At 48.7% G+C, this 18933-nt stretch overlaps 8 protein-coding genes across 8 annotated transcripts; 4 read left to right on the top strand and 4 right to left on the bottom strand.

Annotated features, from left to right (window-relative positions):
* Positions 1-608: 608 nt before the first annotated feature.
* BU24DRAFT_418072 (uncharacterized protein) lies at positions 609-2470 on the top strand. Its single transcript, XM_033526889.1, has 4 exons — positions 609-1169; positions 1225-1329; positions 1388-1761; positions 1819-2470. Exons 1-4 carry the CDS (start codon positions 1008-1010, stop codon positions 2225-2227), a joined length of 1050 nt encoding a protein of 349 aa, XP_033386888.1. The 5' UTR covers positions 609-1007; the 3' UTR covers positions 2228-2470.
* Positions 2291-3310, bottom strand: BU24DRAFT_418073 (uncharacterized protein). The gene has a single exon (XM_033526890.1). The coding sequence runs from the start codon at positions 3214-3216 to the stop codon at positions 2431-2433; it is 786 nt and encodes a 261-aa protein (XP_033386889.1). The 5' UTR covers positions 3217-3310; the 3' UTR covers positions 2291-2430.
* Positions 3311-3853: 543 nt separating this feature from the next.
* Positions 3854-5850, bottom strand: BU24DRAFT_458311 (uncharacterized protein; the record flags this gene model as incomplete). The annotated part of the gene is made up of 4 exons (XM_033531618.1): positions 3854-4372; positions 4431-4720; positions 4773-4893; positions 4966-5850. The coding sequence occupies 4 exons, from the start codon at positions 5848-5850 to the stop codon at positions 3854-3856; spliced, it is 1815 nt and encodes a 604-aa protein (XP_033386890.1).
* Positions 5851-7325: 1475 nt separating this feature from the next.
* Positions 7326-10876, bottom strand: BU24DRAFT_418075 (uncharacterized protein). The gene is made up of 4 exons (XM_033526891.1): positions 9764-10876; positions 9598-9697; positions 9414-9547; positions 7326-9358 (listed from the first exon to the last, which is right to left on the bottom strand). The coding sequence occupies exons 1-4, from the start codon at positions 10517-10519 to the stop codon at positions 7679-7681; spliced, it is 2670 nt and encodes an 889-aa protein (XP_033386891.1). The 5' UTR covers positions 10520-10876; the 3' UTR covers positions 7326-7678.
* Positions 10877-12573: 1697 nt separating this feature from the next.
* Positions 12574-13763, top strand: BU24DRAFT_418077 (uncharacterized protein). The gene has a single exon (XM_033526892.1). The coding sequence runs from the start codon at positions 12651-12653 to the stop codon at positions 13563-13565; it is 915 nt and encodes a 304-aa protein (XP_033386892.1). The 5' UTR covers positions 12574-12650; the 3' UTR covers positions 13566-13763.
* BU24DRAFT_99630 (uncharacterized protein) lies at positions 13742-15013 on the bottom strand. Its single transcript, XM_033534875.1, has one exon. The coding sequence runs from the start codon at positions 14903-14905 to the stop codon at positions 13919-13921; it is 987 nt and encodes a 328-aa protein (XP_033386893.1). The 5' UTR covers positions 14906-15013; the 3' UTR covers positions 13742-13918.
* Positions 15014-15104: 91 nt separating this feature from the next.
* BU24DRAFT_99649 (uncharacterized protein) lies at positions 15105-16931 on the top strand. The gene has a single exon (XM_033534877.1). The coding sequence runs from the start codon at positions 15360-15362 to the stop codon at positions 16524-16526; it is 1167 nt and encodes a 388-aa protein (XP_033386894.1). The 5' UTR covers positions 15105-15359; the 3' UTR covers positions 16527-16931.
* A 291-nt stretch (positions 16932-17222) lies between these two features.
* On the top strand, positions 17223-18909 carry BU24DRAFT_99642 (glycoside hydrolase family 30 protein). Its single transcript, XM_033534876.1, has 2 exons — positions 17223-18163; positions 18232-18909. Exons 1-2 carry the CDS (start codon positions 17337-17339, stop codon positions 18842-18844), a joined length of 1440 nt encoding a protein of 479 aa, XP_033386895.1. The 5' UTR covers positions 17223-17336; the 3' UTR covers positions 18845-18909.
* The last annotated feature ends 24 nt before the right edge of the window (positions 18910-18933 follow it).

Here is an 18933-nt window from a genome sequence, read left to right on the forward strand (position 1 = left end):
TCCAGAGCGAGATGTACCTCTCGCAAGATTATGACTGTGATATGCCATAAGGCCGCTTTACCTAGTTCCCGAATCAGTCTGATCATCAGCGGCACAAACAACGGCTACATTTGGCTGATCAGCAGCTGGAAATAAAGGGACTTGCCTGCAATGGCGCAGCATCAATTCAAATATCCTTTCCTCTTTGGTTCTAGACAAAGTCAACTGAACCAGCACAGTCAAGGCAGGCAACCAACTTAGGTGTTCTGCGGCTCCAGAAGTTGTCAAGATCAGCAGGGCAATCGAGTGTGATCGCATCTCGGTCCCACAATCTGCTCGTTGACCCTCTCAAGGCGGATTCTCAGCGGCACGGCTGCATTATGCTATTGCTGTTGGTGGCGTCATGGAATGCTCTAAGGAGATGCTCCGTAGACCTACACAGCAAGGGAATCCAATGAGGCTTCATTGACAGGATCTTCGGGGATTATCTGAATGCCGATGTTGGGTTACCCTTGCCGTGGTGGGTGTTGCTCTCGGGAATCATCAATGTTTCGCTTGGAGACTGCGCCATGCTTCTTAGGGTGCACAACAGGATGATCACAACACCCTTTTGCTGCATCGACCGATTTCTTCTCGTAAGAAGCCCTTCTCTTGTAATATGTATTCGTTCTAGAGAATTCAGTTTGGCCTCTCAAAATGGTGCAGATGCGCGTAAAGCACCATGGTACTTGCTAGGGCTACTAGGGTTTCGGGGTCTTAAGTCGCCCAATCCCACCTTTTCCATTGACTCGAGCATAGTTGAGCATTATTGCGAGATACTATCTATGTTCGCCGCCCATCTGAGATAAATGTGTGTTACACTGGCGCAGCCGCACCTCCGCGTACCACACAGACCCGAGTCCTTGTTCTCTACACCCTATGAGATTTTCCGGTGTAACGTGTAGGTTCATATCTACGAAATAACCCACCTCTTTTCTGGCACGCTCTTCCATCTTCATACTCACATTATCGCGCCGACTACGGTCATCATGTGGTCAATTCGAAGCGATAACGTTCAGGGTCGTGTCATGATGGGTGTGGATATCGCTTTTCTTGTACTTGCTTTCGTTTCTTTTGCGATCCGTCTCAAGGCTAGGAAGATAACCCGGATGCGCTTGGATGGGAGCGATTACACATGTTTCGCCGGCCTGGTAAGTTCTCAATGCAGGCAGTATGATTGAATGAACGGGTTCTGATATTTGCAAGATACTATCTGTTGGATTGACGGTCATCCTTTTTGCCGTCTTCTCCCACGGCTGGGGGCTGGATGTTAGTCATTTCACTGAAGAATATCAAGTGTTTGCTGGAAAGGTAAGCCGACTAGGGTCACTTCTTAATTCTTCGCCCAAGGCTCTAACATGTACTTCAGCTCATGCCATCTATAATCATAGTCTGGAACACAGCCGTCACATGCGTCCGCGTTTCTATGCTGCTATTCTACCTTCGCATCTTTGAGGTCTCCTCGCTCAGGCCTGCATTCTGGATCGCTCTCGGACTCAACATCGCGGGATGCGTAGCTATCTGCATAACTGCCCTAACAATCTGCCGGCCAATGAACTCTGCGTACAAGCAGGTTCCAGGGGGACATTGTGGTGACATTCTCGTTTTTCAGAGCTTCACTGCATACTGGAACTTGATAGGCGATGTGGCAATTGTCATCCTTCCAATGCCAATTCTCTGGTCTTTGAAGATTGGCACCCGCAAGAAGATTGGCCTGAGCATCATCATGGGCCTGGGAGTAATGTAAGTTTTGCTTGCGATGGCCCTGAAACTGCTTGTAACTCTGACAATTCTACACAGTATCTGCATCGGCACGATCATTCGTGTGATATTCTCAGCAGTGTATATGGTCGGCAACATAACAATGCAGAACGCCGTCGTTGTCTTTATTACTGCCATGGAACCGGTTCTTGGTGTTATAATCGCTTGTGTTGCACACTTTCCTCCAGTGTTCCGGAGATTCGGCAGCTCCCACTTCGCCATCAGTGTCAGTCGAATATTCCGCAGTGAGAAATCTACTGGAAATGGTGCGGATAGCACATGGTCTGGGTCCACGCAACACTCTGCCCCAAGCAACCAGGGAGAATTCGATTTCGACCTGGACAGCACGAGAAGATTGAATCTTAGCAATAGCAATGATCAGGATTCCAAGTACGGAATCAAGGTAACGAACGAATGGGACGTCGAGCGTGCCTCCTACCAATCTTGATCCGGACAGCTACAGAAATTGAATTGATGCGCTTTTCGGTGGTGTTCAAAATGTCAGATATACCCTTATCTCATATTCACACTTGTACTTCAGCAAGTGGAAAGTCAAATAGCTTTCGGAATAACAATAGAATCATTGAATAAATAGTTTTGGCGTTTTAACACATTTCTTAATTGCCCGACAACGTTCAAACGCCCAGCGGATCAAGGACGGAAATATAAGTAAGGCACGGTGACAGCACCAAGCGTAACAAATATACCCAACCATCTAACCAATCCTTTCGTAATCATCTCCTTTGCTATACGGTCGATCGCCTCCCCATCATTGATCCTAGGAAACGGAATGTCTGGAACGGGTTTACCAAGTGCTTTACACAATGGCTCCCAGCCATCTTTGACGTTGTAAAAGAGCAATCGCTCGGGAGGCACATTCCGTTTGCAATAATCAAGGTGATTGAAATGAGACTTTGCAGAGATTGGTTCCTTTTCGCCGTAGTTGTGGACCCACTGATTTCGCAGCACATTGATGTAGTCGGGAAAATATCGCATCCCAGATATGGGGAAGAGGACGAACCGCAGGAACCATAGCGTTGACGCGTTTGCCACTGTTTCCATGCTCTTTACCCAAGCGTCTGGATCCCTGACAGTGACGATCACCAGTGCATCGGGATAAAGCTCGAGAAGTTCTGTAATCAGACCTGCGGCAGGCATGTCGGTTACGGCTGCGTAGCCGTCCAAGCGATGCCTCAAGTTGTCCTGGATGATTTGGTTGTCGGACGGTGACTTGGCTGGATAGTGCGACAAGATCTTTATCCAACTGCGAATCTCTGCCTCTGGAGCTTTGGTAGCCTGCGTGCCTCCATGGTAGACTGGACCATTCAACAAGATCCGAAGAGCTTCACTGAAAGATGCAGTGCCTGTGCGTGGGAGGCCAGCGCCGATAACCTGAAACTTCGTACCGGGTTGGGCAACAGAAGCTTGCTGGCCCATTATTGTGTAGTCAGGTAGGAGTGAACGGAAGAAAAGCTACCGGGGCCAAGTCGATGTACTGCGAAAATCGAAGCGTGCGACGCGAATATGGAGGATTTCTGGCAAAGAGTCTACAGGTGGCGGCGGGATATCTATATGGCATGTGACGGACTGGGCGAGGCGTAACGTTTCTAAGGCTGTTGGTGCGAGCAAACAATACTTGGAATCACTGCACCTGCACGCCTAGTCGTCACCTTCTTTTTTCCCATTTCTGGAAATAGCGTGGGGAAACAATCCTTACTGACTATCGCACTATGGGCAACATTCAGTTGTTAATTAATGCTCGTATCACTAGCTACTCCTGCACATCGGCCACCGTAGGATAATGCTACGATGATCCAGTATATTGCATCATGGGTGCGCAGATCAAATCATAGCTCTTGGAGCTCAACTCTCCCTCGTAGTGAATGGATACTAATAACATATCACATCATTACTCTTGCTACTAAAAAATGATTGAATAGTTTAGGTCGCTCAAAAACTAATTGGTATCATATGGCTTCATCCCTGGGTCGTACCGCGACCCTCCAAAACCTGGTTCTACAAACTCAACTCCCGTCTCACTCCCAAGATCTAGGAAATGATACGAGCACCTAAGTTACCTAACTTTGAGGACGTTACCTTGCACCATAGATTCGCTCACTGCCTGTGAAACTGTGCTACCGCTGTGCAAGGGGGCGTTCTGCACAGCCTCGATTTCTGGATCTGCCAGCAGTGCTGTGAGCACATATGTGTCCATCAAGAATTGCGAACCAAATGTGATCTTCTCGATCCACAGGTACTCGCAAGGAGTGTTTCCTCTGCCACGTAGGAAGTCCCGTCCCTTTTCAATTGCTGCTTGTGCCTTTTGATGGAGCTCGTCGCAAAGGGGCAGTCCGACAAGGTTGATGAGAGTCAATACAGCATAAGCAGTCTCCTCATATGGACCTATGGAGCCCCAGGATCCGTCACTGCGCTGAGCTCGTAAGGTCTGCTGCAGAGAATCCACCAGCAATGGCGCAAGCTGGGTTTCTATGACGTGTGCAGAGATTTGCGAAAGACGACCGGAATGCCACCTGGTCAGCACCTTGGCAAGTGCTTTGGTGATGAGCATGATAGGATAGTATGGCGAAAGGTTCTAAATCAAGGTCAGAATTGGCAGGGTGGCTCTTGGAAGTATCGCAGTGTAGACTTACCCATTTGTCTTTGATCGCCCGACCGCCAGCAGTCCATTGAGCAATTATGAAGTCGACCACTTTTGCAATCGTTTCTGTTTTACCCTTGAACTCATGTGTATCAAACAATAGGCTCATCAAGGCATTGCAGTTAGCGCTGACACCGGGGTCTCGCTCTCCTCGGTAGGTTTTGAGACACCTCTCGGAATCAAATTCCTCCACGATGACGGCTGAGAACCCTGGCCTTCCAGCTAAGCTGAAGACAATTGATGCTTTGGCGCTATCATCAAGATCGGGCTCAATACCAGGAGCTGTGCGCATTATTAGCACCGGTCTTAGACACAGTCATAATGTGCAACGTACCAAAACCAACAAGGCCTTTTGTGATTGATCTCGTGTCTTCGATTGCCTGCAAAATGGTGTCCAACTTCTTCGTCCCCTTAACATTGTTCCAGACACCGTACTCCGCTAGTGTAGACACGACCTGCGTAGTAACACCGGATTAGCCTTTATGTGATGCGAAATAAGCATTCTCGGGATCAGGTCTATATCTTACCCATAACATCTCAAAGTTTGTACTCGGGTAAGCGCTAGGAACAGCCCCTGATCCCATTCCGTCTCCACACTCCACGACCATTCGGAGGTAGGCCTCCGCTTCAGGGTCCCATTCTGGAGATTTCATGAGATAGCTAGCTGTCGCAGCTGGGCTGCCCATCATGCTACCGCCGACCAAATGGTGTTTGACTTTACTAACATCGAAGTCCTCGACATTCCAACCATGGAATGCTTCCAGCGAATGTAGTAAAGCCGACGGTGCGAGCTTGTAAATCACCTTCGGACTAATGCGCGCAAGCTTGATATCGCGGATCTGGAATAGCTTCTTTTTTGAAGGGAAATCGAAATCGTAGCCCTGCGAGGAGAGAAGACCCAACATAGCGGGACAGAGCACCTCGAATCCTACAGCATTGCACGTATCGACATTCCATTGGGTAAGCATAGTGTCTAGACTAGACGTGGCAGCGGCGATTCGATCGTGGAGACGAGGACCAGGCAGGCGGGTACGGGAAATTTGCAGCGGTTCGTTGTGATGCAAATTCATGGCATAGATGGCAGCCATGGTACTCAGAATCTTATCAGCCAATGTTGACGACGATACAGATGAAAGATCTGCTGAGTTCGAGTTGGGATTCTGATGCGCGTGTGTGGTGAAGTGACCATCCCAAGAACCATCTGCAAGTTGCGCATTCAAAATCGCAATGAAAGATGCAGGAAAGAGGTACTGTGGGACGCCAGCTACCGTTTTTGTGACAGATGATACCCACGCAGTATCATATACACTGCAACTCATGGCTCCGAAGCCATAGTGTGAGTTGTGGGCATCTGAGAGCTTGGAAACAAGATCATCGATGATGTTCGCCTCGAAGGAGGTGCTGTGAGGCATATTGATTCAGAAGATCGGTAAAATCCTAGTACATTGAAAAAGTGTATAATTTCACACAATTGTAGACAGGAATGAACAAGACTAGCAGGCAAAATCTTGCTCTATTAAGAGTGGCAGACGGATATTGATATATTCGCACCTGCAACTGTCGTTCGCATATTCTTCCTGCCGACGTCACGTCGATCGGAATCCGTGAGTCAACCTGCGTCTAGGTAGAACCAGGTCCATGCCATCTTGACTATCCTAAAGGAAAATGGTAGACATTTTGTCGATATGCCCATTGCCGATGATACTCTAGGGGAATACGTAACCCCAGCCGTGTTGTCTCGATCCTTGTGTACGGATCAACTAGACCCCATATGGTTCTTCGTTGTAAGATGTAGGCCAGGATAGTAAATAATGGCGTGTCGGACCCGTTATTGATCATAATACGGAGGTGCGGTAGAAGGACAGCCGGCGGACGGCAATAATTTAGCCTCGCTCATCGTCTTCTTGGGGTCAGGAATAGGATGCTCAGCCTGATCTTCCGTAGTCAGTTAAACCTGTCATTAACTAATGCATGTAGCGCCTCACGATAGTCCCCGAACCCCATGGCGCAATGTTCTGGCGCCGTTTCTGTGTAAACGAATGAGATGGAATAATGCAACCACACTTGCGTCCGAGTACAATGATCTCTTAGGGATCCACTGTGAAACACAAAAAACGCCTCGAAGCTTGAACGCAAGAGTAATATGATTCTTCGGGGCTAACTAATGCTGCTGAAAAGAACAACCGGTGAAGTCAAGCACCTGCCGGGCAGGTTGTACCATGGACAAGCTGCCACTTTTGCTAGTCCTGTTTCAAGGCGATTGATCTCAGTTCATTGGGTAATTCGATAGTGCTTGTCCAGGACAAATGTGAATGTCGCCTGTCACAGGCGACGGCTGCTCTTCGCCTTCTCGCTTCTACCTCGTATGGCCGCTCGACCGAGGCTAGGCGAGTTCAAAATTATTACTTTGACCTCCAAATTTGGGGGTCAACAAAAGAATCTTGACTGATTGAACTTGGACGCCTCCAAATCTTTGCCCGTGAAGGAATGTGAAGAACTTGTACAGGCTATGATCGACACAATAGTGAGTTGGCCACACCCAAACCGCGACACCTTACCGTAAGCGATGAACAATACCATGTCCTTCGAAGTATTTACCTGGTAATACAAGATTAGGTTTTCTTGGTCCCCGAAACACATACACATCCCTGCTGTATGATGCAGTTTCGTATTATCTCGTTGCTCAACTTGGGTATGACAGATAACGGTCAAAACGTATTAGCGATCCCACATTTCGAGACACTCTGAAGAACCCGGCTTTGAAGATCCTCCTGAACCTGGGATGTAGCATGCAGGGACTCCGATAGTGATCTGGAGGCAGGAATACATCTACATAATTCATTCATTATTTGAATTGGTCAATATTCAAATTCCCCACCTTACTGTGGTCCGTGAATAATTCTGTTTGTGGTGAACTTCTAATTGGTATGGCTTGGTCTACAATCCACCCGTATTCCGTATCTGAATGACAATCTCAAGGAACCCTAACGTATCTGAGCACAGATAGTATTTTCTAGACAGAAACGAAGAGCAGCTAGATGATCGTATTCAACTTCTCGTGTGTTGGGCTGATTACAATATGTCTAGCCGTGGCCCTCTTGTCCAATAGTTTTGAATACGTCCATCTGACCAAAGCCATCTCGAAAGGAGTCCTGGTACATTGGGAACGACAGAGTGGGGCCTTCCGCAGGGAGCAACTTGACGCACAGTTTCTCGCTCTTGATTACCTATGGGAGACTTTTATCGATCCTTGGTGCTGTTGGTAACATCTCGTACGAGGTACATATCTGAGAACAAATCACCGCCAGCATAGTAAACCTCTACCCATTTCGCAAGCCTTTCTCCGATCAATCCATCCTTCGCCAATTCCAAATATAAGTCATCCATTTCTCTTTCTGTGCACATACGTTCGTACATAGCTGCATCGAGAAGAGTCTGTTTTCGCATAGTGACTTCGAAAGAGTCAACATCATTGGATCCCTTGCCTTGACTTGTCTTCTCGATGGGAATGCCGCAGGGCTGGGTCTGGGTCTGAGTTCCGTCGCTAAAGAACTCGGGGAAATCCACACTGTTTAGGTTTCGCTCTGCTGCATCCCTCGCTATACTTCCGTAGTCGTTGAACATTCTCAGCTGCTTCCCAGCATGCGAGTTGGCGTTCCAGATCATCATCTTTTGCTTGACAGTTCGAAAGCAGTCTTTATTCGCCCCTCTAATCTTTGATCCCACACATGCAGAGAGCCATACCAAACCAATTGGTGCACCGATATGTCCGCTTCCGACGACGTGAAGCCAGTGTGCAAATCCCATACTTGGAGTGCGGAAAGGACCTGAAGCAGTCCCTTGCGCTTGGACTGCAAGGCGTTGGTTGTCGGAAAGCTGTGTTATATGATGTAGAAGGTAATTCTTTGACTCCACGCGTAGATTCAGAGTATCCACAGCCGAAGCGGCGGCCAGAGATGGATATGTTAAGTGATAATTGGCCCACTTTCCGAGAACCTCCAAGGCGGCTTGTACGCGAGCACTGGGCGTGGCATTTCCTGCAAAAGGTGAGATGGGGCAATGGTCGAGAGCAAAGATATTCTCGATTCCAGCACGAAGCTCGGCGAATTCGGTGGTTGTAAAATTAGCAACATATCCCTCCATATACTCGTCTGCTAGGAATATGTACATCGATAGGACGGAGATATCCCAGATCAGTACGGGAGGTACGTAACCGCCTTTGGAGTAGCTGCTCATTGTCCACATGATTGGGATGTAGTCGAAGTATTTGTCCATTTCCTTAGCTTTTGTGACGGGGAATATGTCGGTGCGCATCGTCTTCAGCATCGTAACGTAAAAGGAGCTCTCGATTGCCCCAGCTTTCAACTGGAGGAAGGGCGCGTTGCTGAGTGCGGGTAGCGAATGGAAGAAGGAGGCCAAGCCTAAAGCCTTTCGCGATGCTTTGTCTGCAAGTGTCGCGGTTCGATCCTCAGAGGTTTTAACCTCGAGCGTTTGCGCTACGGCAGAAACCATGTAAGCCTCTCGCAGAAGTGGTGAGGTGGAGGCCGATTGCCCTATCCAAAGAGCATTTTTTGTACCCGGGGTATCCTTTCCGGACAATAATGAGAACAGAAGCAATTCTCGCCCTTTCTCAACAGCATGACGAATATCCATGAAGATGATACCGAGGAAGTCCAGACTCATCGCCGACACTAGACTGATCAGTGCTAGAGATGTAGTCTCTAGGCAGCCATACATGCCTTCTCCCCAGGTGCCGTCAGTGTTCTGCTCGCTGAGGATCTTCGTGACCATTTGCACGATCGTTATCGGCCCACGAATGTGTAGAAAATCGTTTGATAGCTGAGTTTTCCACTCCTGGGATTTGACAATTTTCCTGAAAACTTGTACGAACAACAGGTAGGCGTAGTAATCTGAAGTACACTATCGTAGAGTCAGCAACCTAGAAAATTCATAGCAGGATTTCACTGCGACTAACCACAGTAGTATTCCAGCTTCCATTCCACCACAGCTGGGACACTCGCTCAGTGAGAGCTTGAACGGCGCTTATTATCTCAGGGGTGGTCTGTCTTTGAATCAGACTTTTAAGGTATCTGCAGTCATGATCAAAGCCTTTTGATGTTTAGCTTGTGATTCAATTGATACAAGAAGTTATTACCCACCTTCTGATGCCGAAAGGCTATCTAGTTCAGAGTCAAATATCGGTTCAGAAGGCAGAGTCCGAGCGTCCATTAAGCCACTTTCCAACAGTAGCTCTTGGACCTATTTGAATGTCAACAACCCATAGCCTATGCCTAACATACAATTCAAACTGGATCATTCACATACCGTCCGGGTTGTGTGTTGAGATATGGGGTATTCGGCCGGTAGACATCCGCTTGAACCAGTTGCCGCGCTTGCTTCTAGAAGGTAGTTCTCGTATTCCGTGTGCCCTGTCTCAAGGTCCAAGAGATGTAGTATTGTTGCTGCTGGTGATCTATCGATGCCAACTGTACTTTTCTTAGTCTCATCGACATCATGGTATCTGTTTGTGATGCTGCTGGTGGACATGTCCTGTTGAGGGCCGGTTAGGCGGATAACGACACCCTCGTCTCTTAGTCGCCCAAGTATACGCGCAAGACTCTGTATGGACTTCTGCAAATGTTGCGCTTCTTGTATGCTCCAAGTAGATAACAGATGATTAAGGTGTTCCTCTGCCTTTTGCGCTCGCATTTCTAAAGCCTCAGTTGATGGATGGGATCGTGCAGTCGTCCGACTTTTTCTTTTCACAATGGCCAGCAATCCCGCCGCTACATTCAAGATGCAGCCCAGCTTGTGGTGCTGCACGCCCGAATCCCAACCTCCATTTGGGTTTTGCCGAGAGAGTAAGAAATTAAAACTTTCTGGAATTAACAGGCGGTCTTCGATCTGTTTCGAGGGGACCCCATCTACTGCAGACTGGGTTCGTTTCTGGTAGAGAGATGCCAAAAGTGCAGTGTCGAAGAGCGACGAGTCATAAGCGGCTGATGCGCCACCTGCCTCAGTCGCCTTGGAAAGACGCTTCAATAGGTCGCTTGCCCTGGATTTTAGCAGTTTTGACTCCATCTTTACAGTCGCTCAACACACCGTGACGTTGAATTGATATTTTGTCCTGTCCGCTTTGACAGGCAATAATGATGGGATAGATTCCAACCGGAGAAAACGGTTGATGATGTAGGGTATCTAATGCTTAACCGAGAGGTAAGCTGCAGGTTTCGTGCAGGTTATGGGAAGACATGGGCCTATTGATCCAAGAAGCCTTTCAGCTGGTTTAGTGACCTGGTCGCCAAACAGCAACATTATTCACTGATAACTGTGACGCACGTGTGAGGCGAGAACTGCATCTACCAGTGCATTTGGCATTTCCTTGACCCGCTCAGCGTTAGCTCTCTCAAGGAACATTATTGTTGGTTGTGACTGTTGTAGCTATTGGAAGTTGCAAACTACACACGTCCTCACCTCGTATTGCGTCGGGGTATATCCTTTCGCTACCGGCAACCAACCTTCAGCCATGCCATGTTAGCGAGCAAAACATGCATACTCCCCACTTTCCTCCACTTCTTTGCCTGTATGCTATGCCTACTTCTAACTACACTGGAAATACTACGTGCGATTATGGTGACAACTGCCGCACAGCAAAAAGTCTGATCCATTATCATGGTCACGCGTTTTGCGACGAGTAGCTGCATGCACCAAGATACGATGTAATTGTCTTAGCATGACATGCCCCAATTTGTAAGTACATAGTCCAGCAAAGATACGGCCAGGGTCAGCCTACTTTTAATTCAACATCTTTAATCCAACTCAGCTTTCCGCCGCTGAAACGAAACATTTGACGATGACTATTCGCGCTCATGCAGCAAGACAAGAATTGGTTTCTTTTTCAAGTCGAGAGAAAGCGCACCCTCAATCAGTATCTCAAATCCATATCAGACCTAAGATGGTACCACGAAGCCCAGTTCCCTGGGATCAAGTTCCCAACAGGACCTGAGCGTGCATTACGCCGAAGATCTCCGGCGCCTATATCACACCTTGCGCGTCAGCGCTTGCATTTGCATGGTCGGGTTTGACTAGATCATCTTGTGGAGAACCTGCGACTCGATGAACCTCCAATCGGTCGCTCAAGATGGATGTACGGACAGAACTACTTCAACCTATGATTGAGCGCCATAGACCAAATTCGAATCCTCGCAAATCAATATTGACGGGGAAAAACTCGCTCATCCATCTCCGACATCGATCTACAGCGGAGAACAGGCACCCAAGGTGACCTGCCTGTTTCAACCACCTAGCTTGTAGTCGTGAACATACTGAAAACACGGATGTGATTAGAATGGACCAGGTTTCCGAATTATAATCATGTAAACCTTGAAGCCTGTCAAACCACTTCAAACAGTACAGTCAAAAGATTTCGTTGTCTCAACTACGCTACGTGAGCATCATGTATTCAAGGTAGTGTTGGTCGTCATTCGCACTGTTTGGGTGATATTCGTACAGACACGGATGAGCTCTGAAGCACAAAAACATATTGAGATGTCCGATAGAAGAGTTCGGTTACTCGTAGATTGGATAAAAAATAACCGGCAGGGTCTCATTGTGTTGAGAATTCGGCACATGTCTGACACATATGATGAGAGTCTTGTTATTTGTCTTGACGCCACGGAAGAGTTAGACGTCAGAGTCTGTCTACAACCCGGCAAAGTAACATTTGTGCTGAGGTATCGCGGAAAATGAAAGGGGAGGTCTTCTTACTCAGTCATCGGCCCATGCCTATTATCTGGTGGACGGTTCTTGAATGAGCGAACTGAAAAGATGGACTCCGTCGCGTAAAAGAGTAGTTACGATTCAATTTAGTATGGATATGCTCCCATTGATACTTGATCACTGAGTGGGTTTTTTTTGTATTTATCAATCTACCTGTAATCGTCATACCTTGTCGTATCCATACTTTGCACACTCACAGAGTCGTAGTCGAGCAACAGTACCTACCTCGTAACTAGTATGTAGGGGTAAGAAAACAACCTTGACCGTTGATTGGCTGATGGCTAGCTTGGCACCTTGCTTATGTCAGCCCTCTGATTTCCCTTCATGCTCACATCGCGAGAATGAATAGATAGTACCTGTTCCTCACTCTACATCTTCATCTTGACCTTGGAACTTCGTCTTCCTCTCGGTTCACCTACAATAAACATCCAAGATGGCTGATTCTGCCGGATCAGATTCCGCCGCTCCCTTATCGGAACTCCCTCTAGAGAAACTCGAACCAAATACCACGTCACCACCAGTGAAATCTCCTCGCCCTCACGTCGATGATTTGGCCACATCCATTCTCAGCCATGACGATACACCCGCGCCCGCAGTCCAGGATCAGAAGGCATCGCTAGCCGCTCGCATGGCTCGCTTTAAAAGTCTTCGATCGGTGAAGATTGCCGCAAAAAAGGAGACACGTGAGGTTGGCGCACTTGAACCGAAACAGGATCAGGTTGAAGAAGATCAACAACAAAGAAAGCTGGAAGAGAAGCGAGCGAGAGCGCAATTCAAACTTGAGAAGATGAATGATCCTGATGGGCGCAAACAGGCGTTCGACTATACAGCAGAAGAATCCCAGCAATGGGACAAGCGCACGACGAGAAAGCGGAAGAATCGCGAAGATAATGCATTCAATAATCACGAAAGGGAAGCCAACAAGACCTATAAACGCCAAGTTCGACGAATGGACGACGCCAATCGTGAACGTTACCAATTACAAAAAGCGGAAAAGATCCAAGAACACCTGGACAAGGGTTGGCTACAGCTCCTCGAGGACGAGAATGGCGAGAAATTCGTTTATGATCCAAAGACCGGAAAAAGGAACGAGCCAGCGGAGGAGGAATATCAGCCCAACCACCACAAGCCATCTGCCGAAGACATCGACAGGGCCGTGGACGACGAGGTCAGGCGTGAGCGGGCTCGACTAGAGGCACGCGCCAAACGAATGGCGAACCAAGATGACGGCGGTGATGTAACTGCCATCAACGAGAAGAACAAGCAGTTCAATAACAAACTCGCGAGATTCTACAATAAGTTCACTACCGAGACAAGGGAGAACTTCGAACGTGGCACTGCTATCTAAGGGGATCACGAACCGGTCTTTAGAGACACAAATCATTAATTATCCATGCTATACCCTTTTGTAATTCTTGCGGAGTTTGGGAAGGCCGTCTAGCTCTCGGAGTGCTTGGCTTGGTTTCGGGTTATGAATAGTTTCAAGCCAAATGAAATTTATGACGGGACGATTCTGTAAAAAGCATCGTGCTCACATCCTTGTTTGCTGTGCACAAATGAACCGCATCCACGTAACATACATGCCAATGAAAGATTATTGTATCAGATTGACCGCATGAAGTCGGTTTAACATGGAGATGGAGCCGCTGGCATCGAACTGACGAAGACTCGAATTCAAACCATAACGTGCCAATTCTAAATCTAGAATATCATACTCAGAACCTTACTTGTGTCCTGGCCAGGCTCCGCCTTCTCCTTCTTTGATTTGACCACACTTTGCCTGAACTCCATCTTCGACCGTTTTGTCTTTTTGCCAGTACCCGCCTCCTCGACGGTTTCCTCTGTCGCTTCTTGCCCATCCTCTCCGAATCTCTTCTTCCTCCTCTCCTCCATCGTCTTTGCAATCTTCCCCTTTTCAATGTCCTCCAGAAACCGAGTATTCTCCTTCTTGGTCTGCGCAATCTCTGTGCGCATACGTGCCTGTCTCTCAGCGTTCTCATTCTGGATCTGTTCTACCAAGTCACCCCACTTGATACCCTTAAGATATTTGATGTTCCAGACTTCGTCATGCCATCGCCCTCTCTTCTTGCCACCCATAGTTTGCGCGTTGAGGTTCTCTGCTACAAACTTCGCGTCGCGTTTCTTTAGGAATTCCACCCATCCGTCAAGGAAAAGTTTTCGCCTCGTTCCACCGCCTTTCAAACGTTGAGTTCGTTGTGTAGCCGATTCGGGAGTAAGGAATATGCGACCGACTGCGCCATACGGTGTAAGGAGCGAGCGAAGAACAGAAGGCTTCATGAAAGGCGGACATCGCGAGAGGTATATTATGCCGGATTTGTCCTTCTTCGGTTTCGATGATAGTGAAAGAGGTTGAGAAAGCTTCGCTGCTTTGTCCGAGGGAAGACCAGCCGCGAGAGCTTTCAGTCGTCTAATCTCTGCATTGTCGTCGTCATCGTCATCGTCGTCTAGGTCTGCGGTGATTGGGATGTCTTCCTCCTCGTCAAACGCGGCCTCGCTCCCTTCATCATTCAGTCCGTCCTCTTCTTCCGCATCAGAGTCATGAGAAACCTTCTGTCGCTTGGAATTGCGGAGTATTTGCGCTCTACTGTCTTCTTCCGAGTCGTACCCGCGCTCATCGTCGTCGCTTTCTCCAGCATCGAGCCATTCATTGCGTTTTCGGGTGGACATTGAGAGTATTCAAAAGCTGATTGTGAGAGTGGCGGTCCCTAGTTGGGCTCTGCTGGCAATGTACAGGTTCACGTAGATACGAAATGTTTCGTTCCTGGAAACTTTTGCGGAGCAAGGCACGGAGGTGATTTTTTAGTGGGGCGGAGGAGCTTATGTAACGGTCTAGGCGTCGACTTCTCTTGCTCCCAACTTTGAGCCTCCAACGTTCATACACAGACACGTCGCCCTCAGCAGCATCTGTACGGACGCATCATCTCCTGTGCATCCACATCTGCATAAACGTATCGAGCACTGGCACTGACCGTTCTATGAACACACGCATCGTACATCCCTGCAGTTACATCCGATTTTGTTCAGATCCATCCAAACACCCTCAGCGCACGCACGGCTACGGCAGCAACCTTCACGCATAAATCGCAACCATACCATCTGAGCGCCCGCCCAATCAGAAGCAATGGGAGGCGACCTCAACTTAAAGAAGTCATGGCATCCCCATCTCATGAAGAACCAGCAGAAGGTGTGGCAAGAAGAGAAGAATGCACTTGAGGAAAGGAAACAGATCGAGAAGTTGAGGAGAGAAAGAGAAGAGGAGCGTGCTATCGAAGAGTTGCAGAAAATGCAGGAGGCCGCAGGCGGCAAAGTGGCGCAGAAACGGGTAGACTGGATGTACTCTGGACCAGGTGCATCTGGTGACATGGTCTCCGAAGAGCGCGAGGGCTATCTTCTCGGCAAGCGACGCATCGACGGCCTTCTCAAAGGAAATGACCCAGCCACACAGAGCCTCACGAAAGGCGCCGCTGCAAGCGTGGACACGGCAACTTCCAGCAACGCCAATTCGACGCGGGACATCCAGTCAAAGGTCGCGCAGGATCCACTTCTCCTGATTCAGAAGCAGAAAATGGACGCACAGCTGAAAATGCTTAGAGATGCACAACAGAAAGCGAAATACGAAGAGAAGCGCCAGAAGGAGCGAGAAAAGGAGAAGAAGCACAAACATAGGCACAGCCGAAGAGACCGATCGAGGTCGCGAGACTCGTCCGATGACCGGGAACGGAGACGCAGGCACAGACACCGTTCGCGGTCAAGAGATTACGGCGATGATCGTGAACGACGGCACAGACAAAGTAGGCGAGATCGGTCGAGGTCGAGGGGTTCTGCAGATGAGAGGGATCGTCGACACCGTAGGAGCGATCGATCTCGCTCCCCGCAACGGGTGGGGAGAGACAGGCGCGACGATCACAATAGCCATCGTCAGCGCTCCCCCCGTCGATACTCCCCGCGTCCGTCAAGACGTGATGATCGCAATCGCAATTGGAGATCTCACCAGCAACCCCAGAACGATACGCGAGCACGAGAGAACCCCACTGAAAGCAAAGAAAAATCAGAGAGTGCCGCCGAGAAGCTTGCGAAGATGCAGGCTGATGCCACCTCGTTAGAAACGCAGCGTAGTGAGAGGGTCAAACTTATTGAAGCCCAAGATGCCGAGGAAGAGGAAAGACGTAGAAAGAATAAGGACGGAAGCCGGAAATTCATGTCGAACGTTCGTGAGAAAGCTATGGATGGACTGGACTTGGGCGATGTGATGACAAGAGGCCAACGAACGTACGCCAGTATTGATTAAGAACATGACGTACCACTGCGGAGGAAACGATCTTGTTTGCAGGAGTTGGATTGATATTAGCCACCGCTGCCAAAGGCGATCCCAAAAATTGATACCCAGAAGCTTACACTTGCCAGCCACCTTCTGTTCGCTTGAATCACGATGTGATGATATCGCAACGGTCACCAGTACAAGGTCTTCCCTCCATATCGTCCGCATCACAAAGAAACATCGATCGTAGCATCCTTTTAGGCCACTATCTCATATTCACGCGAGCTCATCTTGTCCTTGTAAGTTAAGTTGAGAAGAACCTGCGTGGTAGTCAATATTTATCTACCAAATTCAAATCATTGTTTTGATATCGATTTCCTATATTCAAGGACAGAGTACATGCATCTTTTCCTTCGCCTTCAAATAGAAGAAAACCCGTCCAGCCTTCCTCTCGACTGTTCGGTAAAATTCGCAATCGAAATTTTCAGAAGATTGCATTGTCCTAGAAGTTCCACCAAACAAATCGACAAAACATATCATCAGAGCTGGAAAGCCCCTTGGCATTATCGGACAACCGCATGCTTTTGTTCCATAATTGGATCCGCAAATTAACCTCATATTGTGGGGAACCCGGTTGTCGATTGCTGGCAGGGATCACTCTCTCAATTGCCGTGGGTCATAATCTGGATAATGGCCTGAATACCCTCACTGAGCATCCACATCACTCTTGGCTTTCTTGCGCTTCAATTAGTGACATTTTGCTGAAATACATATGTTTCCTACTATGTTCGAGCCGGTACACTTCGACAAGACGACGGAACAGTCCTTGAATCTGCAAACATGGCGATTCGCAACCTGCTACTCGTGGCGATGGCGGCAACTGCACTAGGCGAAGCTCGCAGTACGATACAATCACGACAATCTTCCACGATAACCGTCGATCTGACAAAAACATACCAAACCATGGATGGCTTCGGGACCTCTGAGACCTTTCAGCGCGCAAATCAAATGCGTGCGCTGAGCCCCGAACTCCAACGATACTCCCTCGACCTCCTCTTCAACCGCACCTCAGGCGCGGGATTCTCCATCCTCCGCAACGGCATCGGATCGAGTCCCGACAGCTCGTCCGATCACATGGTATCCATCCAGCCGAAGAACCCAGGCGGGCCCAATGCTGAGCCCAAGTACGTGTGGGACGGTAACGACAACTCGCAGGTCTGGGTCAGCACCGAGGCGGCCAAGACGTACGGCGTCAGGACGTTTTATGCGAATGCGTGGTCAGCGCCGGGATACATGAAAACGAACGGGAACGATGCGAATGGCGGGTCCTTGTGTGGCGTTTCGGGCGCGACGTGTTCTTCAGGCGACTGGAAACAGGCCTATGCTAATTACCTGGTGCAGTATATTACGTACTACAAGGAGGTTGGAGTGGACATCACGCACGTTGGGTTCTTGAACGAGCCGGATCTGACAACGAGCTATGCAAGTATGAGGAGTAATGGGCAACAGGCCGCGGACGTCATCAAGGTGCTCAGGCCAGCATTAGATAAGGCGAATTATACGCAGGTCAAGATCAATTGCTGTGATGCTGAAGGTTGGAGTTCGCAGAATGCAATGATGGGACAGTTGCGATCAGTAGAAAATCAGTTGGGTGTTATTACAGCACAGTAGGTTTTACGACCGACACGCCCATGCGCTTTCTGTTCTGCGGTGCAATGTTGCTAATCTGTGCTAGTTCGTACACTTCACAACCGGGATCGCCTATCAACACCAAGCTTAACGTCTGGCAGACAGAGAATGCCGATTTACAGGGCCCTTGGACTGCAGCATGGTACAGCAACAATGGTGCAGGGGAAGGCCTCCTATGGGCTAACAAGATTTATGATGCCATTGTTCGTGCAAATGCATCGGCTTATTTGTATTGGATTGGTGTACAAGGCGGTCCAACCAATTCGAAAATGATTCGAATAAGTGATGACAAAAAGAGTGTCATCCCAAGCAAGAGACTTTGGGCAATGGCGAATTGGAGTAGATTCGTCAGACCAGGAGCGGTTAGGGTCGGTACTTCTGGGTCGCCATCGGGTGCGAAAGTATCGGCCTTCAAGAATCCAGATGGAACCGTGTCAGTGCAAGTTATACAAGGCGGGACTTCGAGTGGTGCCGTGGCAGTGAAGGTCAACGGATTTACAGCCCAAGCAGTGAAGGCGTGGATCACGGATAGTACGAGGGACGTTGGGGCCTTGGAAGTAACCTTGTCGACAGACGGAACTACAGCCACTGCGAACGTCCCCAGCAGGAGTTTTGTCACTTTCGTTTTCGAGCCAGTCGGTGCTTCTGAAGGTTCGTGAATCATAACGAAGTAAAACCTAGATACCAGCATGTCTCTCAAAAGCGCGGTCTGAAATGATCCTTGTGCCCTGTGGGGAATCATTTGTGT

Source organism: Aaosphaeria arxii (assembly GCF_010015735.1).
Source record: "Aaosphaeria arxii CBS 175.79 unplaced genomic scaffold BU24scaffold_2, whole genome shotgun sequence".
In the NCBI taxonomy this organism is placed as follows: domain Eukaryota; kingdom Fungi; phylum Ascomycota; class Dothideomycetes; order Pleosporales; genus Aaosphaeria; species Aaosphaeria arxii.

Coding starts and splice junctions, on each gene's coding strand:
- BU24DRAFT_99630 (XM_033534875.1), bottom strand. CDS start 14,905: ATGTCCACCCGAAAACGCAATGAATGGCTCGATGCTGGAGAAAGCGAC.
- BU24DRAFT_99642 (XM_033534876.1), top strand. CDS start 17,337: ATGGCGATTCGCAACCTGCTACTCGTGGCGATGGCGGCAACTGCACTA. Junction 18,164..18,231: donor TTGGGTGTTATTACAGCACA/GTAGGTTTTACG, acceptor AATCTGTGCTAG/TTCGTACACTTCACAACCGG.
- BU24DRAFT_418072 (XM_033526889.1), top strand. CDS start 1,008: ATGTGGTCAATTCGAAGCGATAACGTTCAGGGTCGTGTCATGATGGGT. Junction 1,170..1,224: donor ACACATGTTTCGCCGGCCTG/GTAAGTTCTCAA, acceptor GATATTTGCAAG/ATACTATCTGTTGGATTGAC. Junction 1,762..1,818: donor ATCATGGGCCTGGGAGTAAT/GTAAGTTTTGCT, acceptor AATTCTACACAG/TATCTGCATCGGCACGATCA.
- BU24DRAFT_99649 (XM_033534877.1), top strand. CDS start 15,360: ATGGGAGGCGACCTCAACTTAAAGAAGTCATGGCATCCCCATCTCATG.
- BU24DRAFT_418077 (XM_033526892.1), top strand. CDS start 12,651: ATGGCTGATTCTGCCGGATCAGATTCCGCCGCTCCCTTATCGGAACTC.
- BU24DRAFT_418075 (XM_033526891.1), bottom strand. CDS start 10,519: ATGGAGTCAAAACTGCTAAAATCCAGGGCAAGCGACCTATTGAAGCGT. Junction 9,698..9,763: donor CTCAACACACAACCCGGACG/GTATGTGAATGA, acceptor ACATTCAAATAG/GTCCAAGAGCTACTGTTGGA. Junction 9,359..9,413: donor GAAGCTGGAATACTACTGTG/GTTAGTCGCAGT, acceptor ACTCTACGATAG/TGTACTTCAGATTACTACGC.
- BU24DRAFT_418073 (XM_033526890.1), bottom strand. CDS start 3,216: ATGGGCCAGCAAGCTTCTGTTGCCCAACCCGGTACGAAGTTTCAGGTT.